Source organism: Drosophila mojavensis, unplaced genomic scaffold (assembly GCF_018153725.1).
Source record: "Drosophila mojavensis isolate 15081-1352.22 unplaced genomic scaffold, ASM1815372v1 contig_136, whole genome shotgun sequence".
Classification (NCBI taxonomy): domain Eukaryota; kingdom Metazoa; phylum Arthropoda; class Insecta; order Diptera; family Drosophilidae; genus Drosophila; species Drosophila mojavensis.
Genome location: NW_025318667.1, coordinates 5,451,633 through 5,471,028, shown reverse-complemented (window position 1 = coordinate 5,471,028; position 19,396 = coordinate 5,451,633). Strand labels below are relative to the sequence as shown.

Below are 19,396 nucleotides of genomic sequence, written 5' to 3'. Positions count from 1 at the left end.
TGCAACTGTGATCTAGTTGAGAGCATGCGACTAGGCATATACCCTGTAGCTAGCAGAGTTGACAATCTGGGACTTCTTCAAGTGTCAAACATGTTTCAGTAAGTTGTTTTGCAATAAATTAGATCATGCTGATGCCAAAGCACAAGTCTCTAGTTTTAAAGGGATAAAAATCGAAATTCTATAAAATTTGCATGAATCGAATCTCTATTTGGAGTCTCTAAAGATGAAGTAGACACCATTTTATAACTAATTGTCAATAAGGATTTTAATCGATAACACAATAACGGTACTAGTTATAGATTTTTGGAAAGAAACTTGATGTGCGCGTTATATACACGGACCTAGATAACAAAATTTCAAGTCTCTAACTCTTATCACTTCTGAGATCGACGCGGTTATACATACGGACAGACAGATAGACAGACAGTGCAGGCAGTGTTAAATCGACTCAGCTCGTTGCTTTGATCAAGAATGTATATACTTTGTGGGATCTGTCACACCTCCTTCTGTCTGTTACATACTCTTAACAAAACCATTATACCTCAATATCCCATATTGAATGGGTTCAGGGAACAAAAAACCGTTCAATATTTTGATTATGAAATAAATTCCTTATGCGAATAGGATTTGTAAGTCACATTTTATATTTCAAAATGCCTTTGTTTTCATATTGCTCTAGTTTCAGAATCTACTACAACATCCATAGGTCAATTCAGGACTTTATTTGGACGCTTACCCTTTTGCAAATGAGTGCTGGGTATGCATATACATATATATAAAACCAAAATCAATATCAACGACCCATAAAACTTTGCCAATCACTTAATCTGAACTAAAAAACATATTTACTCTACATGAAAAAACAAGAGAGACAAGCCAAAACTGATCGCTTTTAAATGATTTTGGCTGCTGTGGCTGCGGCGATAAACGAATTTATTGCAACAACGCACACAATAATTGGCTGAACTCTACAAGCCAACACAGAGAGAGAGAGGGAGAGAGAGAGAGGGGAGAGACACGCACAGCAAGTGAGTGAGAGAGAAAGAGATCCTTAAAGTTTATTATTGCCGACTGCCCGCTGCTGTTGAGAGCCGCTTTTGGCTGCTCCTTGGGTGTGCTCGACTGCTGCTGCTGCCCCCATTGTTTTGCAGCCAGGCAGCTATAACAATAAGCCAGGCAAGCGATTGAAATTAAGTTGCTCCATTGGCCACCCAAACGAACGAACAGATCGCTTCATTTCCGATGATCCAACGATGCGGGACGTTGCGGGGGTCAGTTTCAGCAACGACCCCTCTTGGCCCATTTCACCAGTCCAATTTCCAAGACTTTGTGCGCAATTTATCACGTTCTTTATTAGCGACAAAATAAGGTAGCCCTCGCTACCAATCCGAACACACAAATAAGACAAAAGTGCACAGCTTCCACCAGCTTAATCGATTAACGATCGTTGGCGATCTTACAAAACCATGAGATCCTTCTGCAAGTCCTGCGTGTTTCGTAAATTAGTCCATTGTCAAATGGCTGACAGGCCGAGATCTGAAGAGCCCCCACGAAAAAGAAAAAACACAGATATATAGATACACACACACTCGAGCACATGAAGTGTATGCTCGGAAATAATACATGCATAGCTGCTAGGCTGATCGTAAAATATGCCAACAACATAATCATCGATCGGCCCAGCGATGCCACCAATTGATCGCCTATCGCGACAATGTGGCTGCCTATTAAAATCGGCAAAGTTTTCGCTAAAGCCTAAAAGTCGCAGGTTATATACACTATGTATGCATGATCGGTTTAATGGTTGATCGGTTGATCAGCTGATCAGTTTGGTAACGACATTTGTAGATGATAGATGGTAGATGCGAGCTACTCACTAGAATACTAAGCACTATTTAGTATATACTAAATCTTTATACTGATCATAGATAAGCGAACTGTTGCGATCAGTACTGAGATTTGTTCAAGCATTGGCAGCTGATGATTGTTCAGTATATATACGTATATATCTTTAGTATATAGTGAGTAGTACCTATATATAGGGACCATTATTGAAGATCACTGATGATCTATTGAAAACTTATAAGTTTGGATTTGGATTTTATCAAAGTCTAAACGGAAATGATGAATGCTGAAGAGGCCAAGGCAGGGTAGGAGTAGCAACACTTTGAGTTGATCATCATCAATATCGCTGATCAATAAACAAAGTTGGTCTTTATAGGTGCGTTAGGAATAATTATTAATGGTATTCTTCAAGAAAATCCCAACTTTCATTCCTGTTAAGGCAGGACATTAGCTTATCATAAAATCCACCCAGTGGAAACTCAGCAAAAGCTTTCTCTCAGAGCAAGAGAAGAAAGATAGCCCAAAACTGACGACAGTTCCAGCAATTTCATTAACCAGTTGAGATAGTGTTTAGGCTCGATTGTAGAGCATACAAAATAAAACCCAGTATCAATATAATGAAGCTCATAAACTGACACTCGCTGCACTGCCAGAGTTAGCCAAAGGGAGTTGAAGCTGTAGCTGATGCTGCTGCTGCTGTTGCTGCTGTAGCTGTAGCTGTGCTTAAGCGCCGAAAGCCATGATCAAAGTCATGATCGGCGACGACAAGCGGCGCATATAAAATTCATCAAAACATTATTAAAATGTTGGCAAAAAAAAAAAAAAAAAAGAAGAAGAAGCAGCGAAAAAAAAGTTGTAAATTTTTTAAATACAAATACAAGGCAGACGACGTCAGTGGACGTTGAGCGAACGCATCGATCGACGCGTCGATAATCTGGCCAAGGATCGGGCTGAGCTGTTGCCTGACCCTGGCATACTTATTGGCTAACGCTAATTTAAACGATCCGACCAGGCGACGTTTCGCTGGAAACAACAGCAAAAAAAACTGCCCCATCGTTCGACAGACAGGGCTGGCATAATTTGCATATCAGCTTAATGTAAGGCGTTGGTGATCCGCTGCGAGCCAAGGTTTGTAATGCGCATCTTATCGCAATCGGCGATCGTGTACCGATGCTCGACGACAAAACTGTCCACGCAGAGATGGCCAAACTGAACTTCAATTTTTCGTTGTTGTTGTTGCTTTTTTGGTTTAAAGGCGTGCCCACAGTTTTGTGGCTGTTGCATTAATGAATGCCACAGGCTGACACTTTAATTTTCAATTACAACAAATTGCCTATAATGTCTATGCTTATCGCCCCGTACCACAAAGATCTCGCTGTGTGTGCCGTGTGTGCTTGCTTAATTGCGATCATCGCGTGGCGTGGCTTGGCGAGGATCAACGGCGATGGGGCGGTGTTCTAATGACAGCTTACAACACACGGACAGCGTTTGCAGTGCGTCTCTTATCAATATCTACGCAATCTCAAATCAATTCATCAAACTCAAAGATTACAATTGATTTCTTTTCTCTTCCAGCGTGCAGGCCGGCCCGACGAGCGATCGGCAGGCGGATCCATAAATAAATGTAGTGCATTTCAGCTTGTGCGTGTGCAGCATATCCGGTCGCTGGTTTCAGCCAGCTTCAGATACAGTTTCTGTTCCGTCAAATGCGCAAAAAAAAAAAAAGTAAAAAAATAAAAATAAAAAAAAAAAACGAGAGCAGCAAAGCGACGATCAGCAACGATCTGCTGCTGCCCTATAATAATGAAATGCTCTGGCAGCGGAGACCTCTTCAACGATCTCCGTGTCTCCGACTGCGACTCGGACTCTGTGTGTCTCTGCCCAGTGATCGATGTGGCAATAATTTTTAAATAAATGATCGCCGCTGCCGCTGTAAATGATCGTCTCAGTCGCAGCTTCCCGCTCTCTCTCTCTCTCTCTCTCTCTCACTCATGCTGTGCCAGGCAGCTACCTAAGTGCCCTGCAGAGCTAGAATCTGTTTCTTGCTGCGATCAAAAGTGTTCTTCTGGTTTCGTTTTTTTTGCGATCGTTTCGATCTGCTTCTTGTAGGTGTTGTCATTAACTTCTTGGTTAAGTAATTTGCCATGTACACAAAAAACCATTAAGCAAAAAACACCGAGGATACAAATAGGCTATCGAAATAGTGGGCAGTCCAAGATGCTGATGGATGCTCGAATGGAAGTCGAGCAGTCATTAGAAATGCAATTTAAGAAGAGCTGAGAGGCGAGCAGAGCATGTTCTTTATAACTGTAAAAGTGTTAATTTGATTCTTATAGAGAATAGAGTTTATTTCTTGTGCTTCGGAGAGGCTCATATAAATTCCTTAGGTTAAAAATATTGCATACCAATCTACCAGAGATACTGAATATAATCAATGATTTAATATTATTCTACAGCTCATATACCCTCTATAAGGCCACGGAGAACAGGGCAACAAATAAATGAAAAGCCACGCAAAATGTAAACAAAGTATTTGTGGCATCTCAACGTTTTCATTTCTTTTTTTTTCACACCTTGAAACTTGAAACTAAAAGCCTGAGGCGCTTGAAGCAACTCAACGCCGCCTCCGCAACTTCACGGAGACTGTGAAACCGCAAGGGCAGGGTGGCAGGGCGCGGGTGTATTGGCTTTACCACATAATCCAATTTAAGCATATAAATTATGAGCACGAAACTGAAATAACAAATCGCTTTATTAACCAACGCAAACATTTATCGCAAAAAGTATAAATATTTGTTATTGCATTAGTCCAAAAGCAACAAAACAAACGCATCCTGTCTGCCGCCCCACCAAACCAGAACACAAACGACGCACAGAGGGGCGAGAGAGGGGGAGAGAGAATGAGAGAGAGAGAGAGAGAGAGAGAGGACTATAGGTAGAGTCTGTGTAGAGCTACCAAGTCGCGTTTCGCTGCTGCTGATGATGACAATCTCAAGTGCAGACAGCTAAACGGAATTGTGGACCAAAGCGGGGGCGTCAGAGACTGCAGCTGCAGCGGGTGCAAAGGGGCAGAGACATTGCGTGCTGCCATTCGGTTGCATTTGAATAAAGTGCCCAATGGTCAATCTGATGGAGACCGAGGCACAAATATGTAGAGAGTATGCGAAATTGGCCAAATATTTATTAATCTAAATGCAATCTTTATAGCAGGATCAAATGGTTTAGAAAAAGGTTTAATATTTTTATAAAATTTTATAGAATAAATAGAAATTTCCTTTTAATATATAAATTTTTTAGTTTAACTCTCTTTAATGATTTTGTTTTATCAAATAAAATAATTTATACATATTTTTACCATCCAGAAATGTTCTTTTAAATATAAACATCTTAATTTAATTTGCCCTAATGGTTTTCTTAATAAAATATTTAAGATAGATAATTAACATAAATAAATATAATTTTTGTCCCCGAGACAGATTCTATTTAGGAACTGACCTCAATAAAAACACAAACAATTAATAATATAATTTTTCATATAGCATAGATTAATCACTCAATTACATGCAATATTATTAGAGCCAAAACTTGTCTATAAATTTGAATATATTATAATTCATTAGCTAAAGCCTTTGTCGCATTTCTCTAGAGCCTCGACACTCTATTTCGCATTGGGCACTCCAGTTGTGAGTCGCAACTAACGCCTTAATTATATATGCAAGAAACGCAATGGTAGATATATCACCACAGTGCGAGAATGAGATTGAGAGAGAAAAAGAGGGAGGGATGGAGAGGGAGCTGTCTGCAGCAGTCAAGACTCCATTGATCAGGTTCAACTGTAGCTGTAGCGCTAATCAGAAACAATTTAAAGGCAGCCAGACGACGAGAAGCCAACGCTGAATTCAACCGAGCCCGCCATAAAGATTTGAAAATCTGTTGCGAAGGTGTTGAAAGTTTTATATTACGAGACGCTACACCCGCGGGCAACAGTTCTGTGTCTTATTGCCCACCGATTCACACACACACACTCAGTCGATGGTCTGTGTCGTAACGCTGTGCCTCATCCAAGTCGCGGGGGCTGCTGTAGCTGAATAATGCTTTGCATATAATTCATGCAATTTTATTAGTAACAACTAAGTGTGAAAAGAGCAGAAATGATGTGCTGGAAAATACCCTAGAATCGATAATATATACATATACGTTTCAGACTCGCTATAAATTGAATTAAACTGTGGAATATATTGAATATATTCGAATACATGAAACTATCGATTATATTCAACTATGAATTATGAATAAGGCTATCAAAAAGTTGGGGCTATGATATAGATAAAGCTATGGAGCATAAGTTGCTAACGAAAGGAACCATTTGAGTGAAACTATCGCAAGAGTGAGCTATAATCGAAGTAAACTATCGAATAATATATAAAAACCCTTTGAAAGGATGAATATATCAGAGAAGAAACAAATTTGAAATATTATTAGTTATTTAGTGAATGAAGCTATGCATTGAGATATCGTATAGATAAGATATGAACAAGATTTCGTATGGTTAAGAGAAAAACAAGATGAAGGTGTCGTAGATGTAAAGCTATCTAGTATTCATATCTAAACTAGCTAGCTAAGGCTATATATCTATAATATTTCATAATATTCCAAATATATCTCAGAAATTATCGAAAATTTATATGAGAAATAGAATAGAGCTGTCTAAGAATATCTAGAATCTCATCCCAAACCATGCTCTAATGTATGTAATATACCCTATATACATTCGCAATAGCTATGCTACCCATATAATTTGAACCATTTTTAATGGTTTCTAGGGTATCAAAAATATTGCAAGAATTGCATTTTTGGCCTTCGAATTTTGATTGCTGAACTTGATGCTGTGGTTGCTGTTGTCTGTGATTGATGGGCAGCCGCTGTGGGGAGGGCATACGTATATATGGAGGGAGAAGGAGAAGGGCAGGCAGGCAGGCAGCGGGAAGAGCGCTCTTTGAAGGATCCTCGCTATATAACCAATCACTTAAAACTATAAAAAGCCGATCCGCATGTCAACATCGTTTTGGGCATTGCGTCAACGAGCGTAACGTTTTAATTTCTCGGCAATCAAACGTAGCAGCAGACACCCCAGAGACCCGATACCTCCAACGGCACCGCACCGCCCCCTCCCATTCATGGCCAGACTACGAGAAGGGCATCAAGTGCTCTTTCTTTTTTTTTTTCGCTCCTCTGTGTGTTCGCCTCACAGACAGAGAAATTGGCAGAGAAGTAAATCACGCAGGACTTTGACATTTTGTGACAAAAGTTTGTCTCGTCTTTTTTATTCTCTCTCTCTCCCTCACACGGTATCTCTGTTTCAGTTCGCCATACGATGCTGTTCTTGTCTGTATTTTTATGAGACTGAGGTCTGCTGTCTTAAAATTTATAATGTGTGGTCGTTGAATAATTTGAAAGGCGTCTAAATTGGTGCATGTCTAGATTTAATGGCTTAATTGGAACCCAACAAAAAACTAACTAAAACAGAAACAAAAGACCGACAGTTCCTCGGGGCAGGACAAACTAAACTAAAGAATGACTAGAGTTATTTTTAGGTCTGATGCGAATCAGATGTGATATGATATAAAATATAGTGCGGACTCTAGTTAGAGTCGGGCATAAGCTAATTGGAGCTATTGTACATGTTTCATATCTATACATATAATAAACATATAATTTGCCAATAAAAAAAGTATATTAAAAAAGAAAAAAAAAAAAAAACCAAATGGTATAATAAAACATTTAAAAGCCAAAGATCTAGAATTTATTTGGTTGCAGAACTAAAGCGCACAGGAAGAAACGGCGCTGAAATAGAAAAGTGAGAAGAAATGAAGAGTGTAGAGATATAGGCGAAAGGAGAAGGGAGAGGAAAGGAAAGAAAAAAGACATAGACTATAAACTATCAGGGAGGAAAAGAAAGATATGATATATGACATACATATATGATAAATAACAAAGGAATGAAAAGATAGGGAATACAGAAGACAGAATAGAATATATAGAGTACTTATAGGGAAAGGATATAGGAAAGGGAAAGGATTGAGAGCGAAAACAGAATAGTGAGGAAATAAAAAATAGTAAATGGGAAACAGAAAAGATATAGTAAGAGAAACAAGACTTAGTATACGGATGAAAAGAAAAGTGAAGAAATGAAATAAATTATATATGAAAAATTTAACATATTTTACAAAAAGGAAAGTATTAATAGTGCTAGAGAAAAACGAAAAGAAAGAGGTGAGAAACAGGATATAAGAGGAATAAAAGAAGATTAGAAAATAGAGCAAAGGACCGTAAGAAACATGATTGATGAAATGTCAAATATGATAAGTTAGATGATATAAGAATGAAGAGAATAGAGAAAAGTTAGGAGAGTTTCCTTCTCTCTACTACTAAATACAGGGAATGCAGAAACAAAATACCTCTTATGATGCAAAAACAAGGTGCTAGCTAAGTCATCATACATAAATGCTTTATAAAAGTCATTCTAACCCTAAAGTAAGTTACTCATAGAGAAAGTACAGAGCACGATTTATAGCATAATATTAAAAATATTCCAAAAATCCATATTAATCTCTGTCCGAGCGCTAAAGGAAGCTTTTCAACATGTTTGGTAATGGAATTGAGGAGCAGCTGGTTTTCTGTGTTTTATGGCCGTTTCCGAGTCCTTGGGTGAGTGGTTAGGCCTGGCTCTACGGCTGATGTATGATCCATTAAGTTGGCGCCGCGCCATGAACAGGAACAGGAACAGAAATGAAGCGCAGACAATTTTTTTTTTTTTGTTAAAGGTAGGCGTGAAATTCATAGAAAAACACGAATCGGCAACTTGGGCTGGGCTCGAGGGCTCGACTTAAGAGTCTGTCGCTGCAGGACGAGTTGCGGTCAAGCCCCGAACTGGGCAGGGCCAAAAGGCAGATACTTAAGGCTAAGCAAAAGGGACTTTTGCCACGTCGAAGGTGCAAATTGGTTTGCACCTTTTTGTTTTTCTTTTTTTTTTTTGCGCTCGCAATATTTGAAATCGATCTTGTTAAGGCGACGACTGCGACGGCGAATGCGAATCGTGGGTTCAGGGGCATAGTTAAGCGTGTGATTAATGAGTTTTTAAAAGGCTCACTTGGCATTTTAGAGAACTTTAATTGGAACATGCTGATGCCTGCGTAAATCAGACTGAAAATTGCCACTAATAGGCGCACGGCACTTCGATCTGTTAACGACTGATTCACAAAAAAAAACTAAAACTAAGGCAGCAGCAGCAAAAGGTGTCGATTTTGGCACTTGCAGCAAATTAGAATGGCGATCAGTCAGTTTGATTGATGATTTGTTTTCTTTCACCTTGCCAAATATTTGGCTAGACAGGATGTGCCCTAGAAGAAGAAGCAGTTGAGGAAATACACACACACATTTCTATATATATATATGTATATATATATGTGTGTATGACTTGTGCTATATAGATAGTCTCGTATGCTACTGCTGCCGCTGCTGATCTCTTTCGGGTTTCTGGATCACATCAAAAGTGATCGTTGCTTCGTTCGCTTCATTAAAAATCAATAAACGGCTGCCGATCGGACAGATCGCACAGTCGCATTCGCCGTCATTCGCCCAGTTGCAGGCGACGGGGCGTGGCAGCAGCTAGTAGGGCGCATAAACAAGTTTCAGCCTTAATACCCAGCAACCAATCCCAAAATGCAGCCAACTTTGGGTAGTTTGATCTATATAGTAGAATCAGAGGATCTGAATCTACTCTATATGTATGAGACATCGATTATAATTCTCTAGTCTAAGTCGTATAAGTGATAAAAATATGATATTCTATTGCGTTGCAATTTGATTTATATAAGAGACAAAGGATCTATCCCAAGGTGAAGTTTCTATATTCCTATAAGTGTGGATATTTCTAGACATACTTCGAAAACTCTAAAAGCAAGGTCTAACAAATTAGGCATGCATCTAAGCTATAAGTAAAGAAGACTAGACAAAATCAAGTAGTTTGGAGACTCCTTAAAATTTTGTAGAACTATTAATTAGAGTTAATACTAGCTTCAGTTCAACTGCAGCTTAACTTCAAATTGCAGGGTATCTTCGAGTCAAGTGCATCTCAGCAATGTAGCCCTTATTGGCTACTCATGCGGTTTTTGCAACTCCTTTTTTTTTTTTTTTTTTTTTTTTGCTTATCTGGCGTCGTTAAAAGGCGCAAAATGTTGAACGCTGGGCGCATCTTTCTAGGCCGATCGCATTCGCATTCGGATTCGGATTCGCGAACAGCACCGTCTGCCTTGCCGTAGAGCGAGAGACATTGTTACAAAAATTTTATGCGTTTTTAAAATTAAACGTTATATGCGCTAATCCCGAACTAAACTGCGATTTACGATCGCGCCACGCAACGAAAAATTGATTAAAATTTAATGAGCCGCAACTGTGTTGGCCATCAATTTTTGTGGGACACAGCAAATGGCTTCATTTGCATCCAGTTCGCTTTTCGCGTTGCCAACTTGATTTGCCGTCTCATCTGTGGGATATTATTATCATTATTTGTCTGCATCTTATTCTTTTTTTTCTTCTTCTTCTTCTTCTTGTTCTGCTTCGTTTACGCTTCAAAAACACTTTTCCTGTGGTTCTTGGAAAATGGCGCGCGCCACGTTTCACTGCAAGCCACAAGATATGTCTAGCTATTGACCCCAAAAAGACTCGGGCATATAATGCACACACAGACAGCATAAGAAAGAGAGAGAGCGAGAGAGAGAGAGAGTGAGAGATGGAGAGTTTTGTGCGAGAGAGCTGGCATAGAGCAGATGTTTTCATGTTGACCGCATCTAATGGTGCGTGCTACTGCCGTTTGTTCTTGCAACTTGCCCCTTGCCCCTTGCCCCGTGACTGTTGCCTGTTGCCGTTTGCCGTTTGCCTTTTCCTTTGCAGCACATCAAAATGGATGATGATCAGACGAGGCAGGCTCATGTTCAGACCGCAGAATTGTAGCCAAATACAAAAACAAAAGCCAAATACACACACACACACACATTGTCGCTGCGGGTAATGATAGTTATCAGCTGTGTCTGTCTTTGTGGGTTTGTCCCTCTGGCCCGCGACTACTCATAAAGCAAACCTCCAAAAAAAAAGCGAAAACAAACCAAGAAATAAAACAAAACTAAATTTATTCCAAAACTTTTTCTATGCCAAGCGAAAGCGCAATTTTGATGCTCTTCCTAAGTAAAATTCTATATATACTTGTTCACCTAAAGCTCCAAGCTAGTTCAATAATGAATTATCCATTTTAAACCTATAAACTTGTTTTGAACCATTTTTAAATTTTTTTTTTGTTTAGATTATATTGCAAAAATAGCAGTTCATATGAACTAGTTCATTTACGTAAGTAGCATGAACTAGTTTCATAACTTATACTTTCCTTCTAGGTCCTCAGATAATTACAAAATAATGCAGGCAGGCGATACATGTATACCATTTAAGCACCGTTGGTTCTTATGAACCAGTTCCTTAACTTTAATACACGCCTAACGCCATTTTTGGAACATTATTACGAAATGTCTAATTCGTCATGCAAGGGTCATGATATGTAAGCTATGCCATAAATCTTCACTCAAAAGACATTATTGATATATCGACTTGCTATATATGTCATGAACTAGTTCCACTACTAGCTCATACCTTTTTCACATCGACAGTTTCCAGTTGCATGTCGTAGCCCAGCGACAGGCATTTGCAGAGCAGCAAAAAGAATCAGAAAGCTGAACGTCGATCTCAGCTTGGCAAAGTTTGGATTTTGGCGTCGTGAACTTTTGCGCTGGCTGCGCACACAAAGTTCAATGAGCCGCTCGCACGGTCGCGTGGACGCTCCGAGGGCTCAGTTCAGCTCCCCTATTTAGTGTGTCTGTTTCTGTGTTGTTGTTTTTTATTTCGTTCCCCTGTGTTGTTTTTATTTTGGATACGAGACAGGCAACCCCTAGCCAAATGGATTTGTGTGCGTTCATTTTCAGCTGCAGCCGTAGACAGAGATAGAGACAGAAAGTGAGCGAGAGAGCGAGAGGGCTGTCTCTAAGCCCGTGCCCCGTTGCCAGCGATCGCGCAGCGATTCGTGATGTTTGGTCGCGTAAATACACCTGCCACGCGTCAGCTCGCATTCGAGTCGGCCGAGTCCTGTGCCTGCATTTAATTAAAATATTAACTACGAAAATAACTGAGGGATAAACAACAGCAACAACTACGAGTCGGTTGCCTGGACTACGCCGGAGCACTAAGCATAGAGAGAGAGAGAGAGAGAGCGAGAGAGTGCAATAAAGAACAGGAGCTGGCGCAACGGGCAGAGGCAGGGGCAGGGGCGTGGCATGGCCAGCAAGGCTCACCGGCAGGTCCTGACGGAAACTTGTTTCAATTAACATTCATTTTTTTTTTTTTTTTTTTTTTTTTTGCATTTCCAGTTTCATTGGAAAAACGCGCCCCAGTTTCAGTGCAGGATATGCCAGTCCAGCTCAACCTCGCTCTTTCTCCCTCTCTCTCACTCCGTCTATCCATCTCGCTCGCTTGCAATTAACGCACGCGCCCTGGCACTGGCACTGCCGTTGCCCGGTTCGCTTCTCCCGGAACTATGCATCATATCAAAATAATTATGCATTTAAATCTTCCAAGCGTTGCAAAAGGATATGACGCTACGGCCAAGGCGGGGGCTGTTGCTGTTGTTGCTTTCAAATGCCAGAGGCCAGCAGAGCCAACTCAAAGCCTTCCAAGTCATATGATCTGCAGCTCAACATTTTGGCCAAAGATCAGTTTGATCGGCCATAGATCATAGCTGATCAGTTTTGATAAGTTATCCAGTTTCCTTTCGGCCACGATTATATTTGTGCTCGAACCAACATGCAGGTAGACCTGACATACGATCAGCGATCAGTCCAGAGGTCAAGTCTTTCGTTTTCCTCATATGTAAAAGATTTAACTTCTTGATCGCTGAGCGTTTCTTTGATCTGCCGGCAAAATATGAACGCACACAGATATAAGCTTGACTTTACGATCATTCGATCTGTGGCACAAGATATATAAGATCGGGGCTACCAAAGGCAACCTTTTCTGGTTTGCCGGTAGAGTTTAAGATCTTGTAGAGATTTATCTAGTTAGAAAAGTATAGCAACTTCAGTTTGAGCTCTTTTCAAATAGAACTTTGGTATGTAAATGTGTTTCATATCCGAGACATATCAAAGGATACCCAAGTGTCCTTTAGAATAGATCACTAAAACTACGATTTCACTATGAACCTTCAGTAGTTTCAAACTACTAGCTTATTTTGCTAATTGTCAATCCTATTAAGTGGTCCACAGATAATATACCTAATTCGGAATCTCTCTTACAATAGTCACAGACTAATGTTCATCCATTTAGACACGCTTAAGCCGATCCTTTGCCGATCCATCAGCTGTGTATATAAACAATTGTCGCATTTTGGCTGACCATTAGCCGATCTATTGACACGATCTATTCTCTGGCATTGACAATCATTACGCAAATGCACTTGAAAACCAACAAGGTAACATATGCCGCATATTGAAATTCTCTCGTTGAGCTACAACAATGGGCGCCATCATCAACCAGCCAGCCAGGCAGCCAGCCAGCCCGAAAGCATTCTACGGGTTAGACAAAAGCCAAGCCGAGCCACACAAACAAACAAAAATCGGCAAAACTATTCTGAACATTTCAGCAGGAATTTCAGATGTCAAGGGTGGAGAGAGTTTTGCATTTATCAAAATCAATTTGAATAGCCGCAAGCGGAAAGGAAAGGATATGTCAAAGGACATGCGAAAAGTGAAAAGAGAATGTCGAACAATGCAAGTGTTAATGATGCCAAAATAATGGAGTCTAAGCCCAAGAGCTCCCTTCGACATTACAATGCAGAAAAATGGGAGAGAAAATAGAAGAAATGAATCCGCAGCATGCAAACAAGAAGCGAACGCTACGCAAATTGTCAAAGTAAACAGCGCCGGTCGCCCGATCACTCGATCGCTCGTCGGTCATGGCTGTCAAAAAGGGTTTTTCAGTTTTCGGTTTTGGCAAATGGAAATGGGAAAATGGGAAAATTGACACGGCTACCGTTTCGATCGATGATGGTTCAGCACAAAAATCTGGCCAAAATAAACAATGGGAACGAGTTGAAAGAGTGAAAAACAATGCCAGAATAAAACCAAATCGACAAACGGCAGCGGCAGCACCTGGCCACAGATCGCACTGATCAAACGTTCGATGAGCAGGCAAAAAGAAATAGCGACAGAGAAAGAGAGCGAGAGAGAGAGAGAGAGAGAGTGTGTGTGCGTGAGAGGGGGAGGTAGGTATGATATGGTAGGTAGGTAGAGTGTCAAACGGAAGTTTGCAGCATGCAGGGAAAAACTTGTGATCTTGTTGATCGTTTAATTAGAGGGGCATATGTGAAATTGTTCGAACACCTAACTCAAGCCTCACTCTGCATAGCTAATAAGCAATGCGAGCCAGACAGCCCTGGTGACACGCGCATGCCAAAGCGTTTTGGGGGCGAGTTGACTTGGCTTCTTTGCAGTTCGTCTGTTCTGGTCTGTTCTTCTGCTTCGGCTTTGGCTTCTGCTTCTTCTTCTTCTTGCACTGGCGGCGCTAATGAATAGGGGCGTGTGCGTGAGCTGCACATGAAATGGGCTGCTAAAAACAGAGTGAAGACGACGACGGCAACGATGACGACGATCGCGAGTTTTGCTAAGTTAATTAACACGGAAATCAAATTGCTGGCATGCCAACTCAGCCAGCACAGTCGCCTCAGCCTCAGCCTCAGCCTCAGCGTCAGTCTGAGCCTCAGCTTGAGCCTCCGTCAAAAAGCCATAAAGGCACACGACGCAGGACAGCCAGCTGCCAGCTAAACTCTCAATTCCAATTGCTCAAACGCAAGCTACTTGATCCTCGTAACAGCTCAAAATCAAGTTGAGCTCAATCACTGGCACTGGGAACAGTTTTTGTCAGCTCAAAATCAACGCCAGCAGCTCGAGCCACTGAATGAATCAGAACGTAAAGAAAACACACTCAAAGCATTCAATTAATATGCACAAACACTTGAGAGCATTGAGGCTTTGAGCTACTTGATCCTGGCAGCTCAAAGTTTGCAAAGCTCTGAGAACAAGAGCTGAGTGAGAACTGAGAACTTGAGCTAGAGCTGATCGAGAGTTTTTAGCGACTCAGCTCAGTACGATCTAAAGATCACTGCGAACAGAAAATATGTTTCAAGTACTCAAGAAAGTCATATAAGCATGATCTATTGCTGATTTCCAAGGGATCCTCGCTTTGTGATTAATCAGTAAAGATCTAGCGATCACCGGTGAGAGAGGTGGAGCTACTGATAATTTAGTATGGCGTACTCAGCTCTAATAGGCTTCGCATATAGTTCAATAAAGTCATATAAAGCGATCAGCGCCTCGATCTCAAGAAGAATAGAGCTAGCATTCCCTACGCTCGCTAGTAGGACGTAAAGTTATTGTTAGATCTTCTTACTGATCTATCGTGATCAACATGGTGCAGTCATATAATTAATTTCCAAGTGATCCTCGCCTCGTTCTCAATCAGAAAAGTTTTAGCAATTCTCAGTGGCTCACCCGAAAATATGCTTCAAATAAAGCTGAATAAAGTTTCGTATGCACGCATAATGATCCTCTCTTTCTCTTTCGCTCTCTCACTCTGCTCCGCTCTCAAAACATATACGAACCACTCAAATGATCCTCAATCAGAAAATGAACAGATAAAACACGCTCAAATCGTAGCCCTGAGTGCAATTGTTGCTTATTGCCCGAGTGGGAACAGTTCGAGTGCCTTATCACCGACTCAGGCCAAAGCAGGAGCGAGCAGGCAGCCAGCCAGCCAGGCAGTTGATCGACAGAGAGCAAGCGAATGAGAGAGAGAGAGAGAGAGAGTCAGTTGAGTTTGGGAGAACTCAATGCGAGGCGCTGTTGCTCTTGCTCTCTACTGCGTCTACCTGTGGCTCAACGACGCCGACTCAATTGCCAGGTGGTTGCAGTCGCTGCACAGGTAAGCGACCGAGAGAGCAAACGAATGCGAATGCGAACGCGAACGCGAGCGCGAGCGCATGAGCGACGCTTGAGTGAATTCGCGGTGCGCCGTTTGCTTAATGCGAAAGGTACAAAACATGAAGGTTTAGGACGAAGGGACTCATTCTTGTGCAAGGTGTCAAACGATCAACTTGAGCTACGCTGAGCAAACAAAATAACAAAACTTTTACGTTGCCAACGAAAAATTGCACTAAAGGAAAAACAATTTTACAAACATATCAAAAGCAAAATATTAATTTTTTTTAAACGTGTGTGTGTGTGTGTTCGAGCGAGAGAGAGAGAGAGAGTGAGATAGAGATAGAGCGCGATGTCAAGTGTGGTATTCAATGCAAGCGCCGTCGGCAAAAACGCCGCCGAACTATTCCCCACAACGATCGGAGGCGCTACAAAAATGTTTCGCTATCAGCACATAATGCCCGCACCGGAGCTGAAGTCGAGCAACGGCGGCGTTGGCGGTGGCGGTGGCGGTGGTGCCGCGCTGATCAAGACACGCAAGTACACGCCGCGTGGCATGGCACTGGCGAACGCCTCCTCCAGCAATAGCAGCAACAGCTCCTCCTCATCCTCCAGCTGCTCGTCGCCCTACAATGTCGATCAGTCGCAGTCGGTGCAGCGTCGCAATGCCCGGGAACGGAATCGCGTCAAGCAGGTGAACAATAGCTTCGCCCGCCTCCGTCAGCACATACCGCAGTCCATTATCGCCGATCTGACCAAGGGCGGCGGTCGGGGACCGCACAAGAAAATCTCCAAGGTGGACACACTGCGCATCGCTGTCGAGTACATACGCCGGCTGCAGGACCTTGTCGACGATCTGAACGGCGGACCGAGCACGAACAGCTGCACTCCCACGGCAGCCCAATTCAATCTGTGCCTGGACGAGACCAGCAGCCAGAGCTCCAATTCGAGCAGCAGCTCCACTGCCAGCTCCAGCGCCAGCCAGCAGCTCGCCCAGCAGCTCTACTACAGCAGCGCGCTGTTAACGCAAGCCAATGCCACCGCCACGCCCACAGCGCTGCAGCAGCAGCAGCAATTGCAGCGCCAACAGTATCCCAATCATCCGCTAACGCCCATCACACTGAACGCCAACAATGCACAGACAGCAATTCCAGCGACAACAACAACGACGACGACGTCATCGATGATGAGCTCGACAGCCACAACAAATATCGCCGGTGGCTGCCATTCGCCCACATCCTCGTTCAACTCGAGCATGTCCTTCGACTCGGGCACCTACGAGGCGCAGCCGCAGCAATTGTCGCCACCTGTGGCCGCCATGGATGCTCAGCTGCAGCTCAAGTTCGAGCCATACGAGCACTTTCAGCTCGACGAGGAGGACTGCACGCCCGACGACGAGGAAATTCTCGACTATATATCGCTCTGGCAGGAGCAGTAAAGATACTAAAAAAAAAAAAAAAAACACATATTTCAAAACTTCAAATAATTCCTGCTGTTTTGCTATCTAGTCAAATATTTTGAGTTGAACCAAGTGCCTCAAACTGTAAATAGACTCAGTTCTTAGACCTAAGCCACAATTTTTTTTTTTTTGCCTTCGGTTAAGTTTATATTAAAAAATATATATTATTTTAAAAAAATATTAAACAATTTATGAGTATAAAATTATCTTAAATATTTTTTTCTTAGGCTAAGCACAATTTTTTTTTTTAGTTTAAGTTGAAAATATTTTAAGCAACTCGACACCAGTTCATAAAATATAAAATACAATTTTTTTTTCTATTATTGCTAATTATTAAATGTTAATTAGTTGTTGTAAATGAAATAAAAATAACAAATTCATAAGCATAAAAGAAAACGATTTTTTTGTTTTAAATCCATACATATAGATAAAACATTTAGTTGCCATTCCAGACCTGCTCTTCGGCTAACCGAACCGAAGCTCTTAACCCTTTTCAGCTCGACACGCGCCTCATTATCAGCAGGAAAACATCATCAGGTAGCTAGGGATTAGGCTAAAGTAAAAGTAAAAGCCCCTAAAATGTGGCGCGTGGTTGAAAACTAAAAATACAAATTCAAATTAAACGTATAAAAAAAAAAAAAAAAACGAGACACAGACACTCTCTGTGAGGGGGAGAAAAAGCGCAGGTAGTATACCTTCCAGGTTCAGAGGCCATAAGAGCTGATAAGTAAAAAAAAATAAAATAAATGACGCCCTTGACGCGTGCTCTTGAAACACTTGAGCGAGACGGCGTCTAAGACAGAGTTAGATATACATAGAGAGAGCATGAGAGCTAGGGAGAGCGAGAGAGAGAGGGAGCAAGACAGTACGGAGAACTCTTATCGCCAGCAAATTCAAATAAATTCCACGCAGATATGCTATTTCGATTGAAATTCGAGCATTTCGCAAAGCGGAAATAGGCGGCCGCTACTTTAAAGACTATATCATAACTAAAATCAGATAAAATCAGCCAAAATATATGTACATACATATGTATGAAGCATACTGTAACGAAGCCTGAATAAAGTCAAACATTTTGGAAATTTTTTGTATTTCAATCGAAATGATTTTGACTCAATGTTATTTCACATGTAAATAGAAGTTCAGAAATACTTTGGGATATACCCTGACTATAGGATTTATGAATGGCGTTGTAGAGCTATATCCATAGCCATATAAAGACATTTGTTGTCAAAAGCATTTATTTTTGTATACGAATCGAACAGTGGAAATATCCTGGGTCTATGATAATTGTACTTGTATATAAATCTGTTAATATAATATACATATAAACAGTAGATTCCGGTTAGATCGACTCCGCCTATAGCGTTCGTACGGTTAATGGGACGACAAACCCTTATGAGCAAATTTATAAGGTTATGGCGTCTTCCGGATATAGCGACGGTCCCTCGAGTTTATATTTTCTACTATATATATGTAGTTCTACTGTATATATGTAGTTATATGTATATATGTCCGTATTCCTGATCAACTTTTCTGTGTTATACTTCTTCAAAATGTGAAATTTTTAAAATCTCAGTACGTGAAAGAATAGAATATCCAATATGATTTATATCTGCGAGAAGTATATATAATTCACTTCTACATCTGAATATGACGCTAAGACCTAATCGTAAGTCAGCTCAAGAATCAATCTCTGATAAAATCAATATATAATTTCATATTAGAGCTAAGCCCATCAAAAGCTGAACTGGCATTTGATTTAAACTTTTTAATTATCCAGAATTAAATGTAAGATCACATAGAATTAATATCCATAACTTGAACTTGAAATATATTCGAGATCACTCTTGATTTTTGTTCCACTTTCCTAAATCTCCAAAGGGCATCCACTCTAGTTCATATTGAAAAACTATTTATTTAACATTTTTTCTACTCTCAACATTCCTGTTTGCATTTCAATTCAAATCCTTTTTGGTTTTCCATCTATCTAAAGAGAGAGAGAGAGAGTTGATTGTTCAAG

General features: G+C 41.0%; 1 protein-coding gene across 1 annotated transcript; it reads left to right on the top strand.

Moving 5' to 3' along the window:
• The first annotated feature begins 16,049 nt into the window (after nucleotides 1-16,049).
• LOC6585994 (achaete-scute complex protein T4) lies at nucleotides 16,050-17,390 on the top strand. The gene has a single exon (XM_002011582.4). The coding sequence runs from the start codon at nucleotides 16,267-16,269 to the stop codon at nucleotides 17,350-17,352; it is 1,086 nt and encodes a 361-aa protein (XP_002011618.1). The 5' UTR covers nucleotides 16,050-16,266; the 3' UTR covers nucleotides 17,353-17,390.
• The last annotated feature ends 2,006 nt before the right edge of the window (nucleotides 17,391-19,396 follow it).

Coding starts and splice junctions, on each gene's coding strand:
- LOC6585994 (XM_002011582.4), top strand. CDS start 16,267: ATGTCAAGTGTGGTATTCAATGCAAGCGCCGTCGGCAAAAACGCCGCC.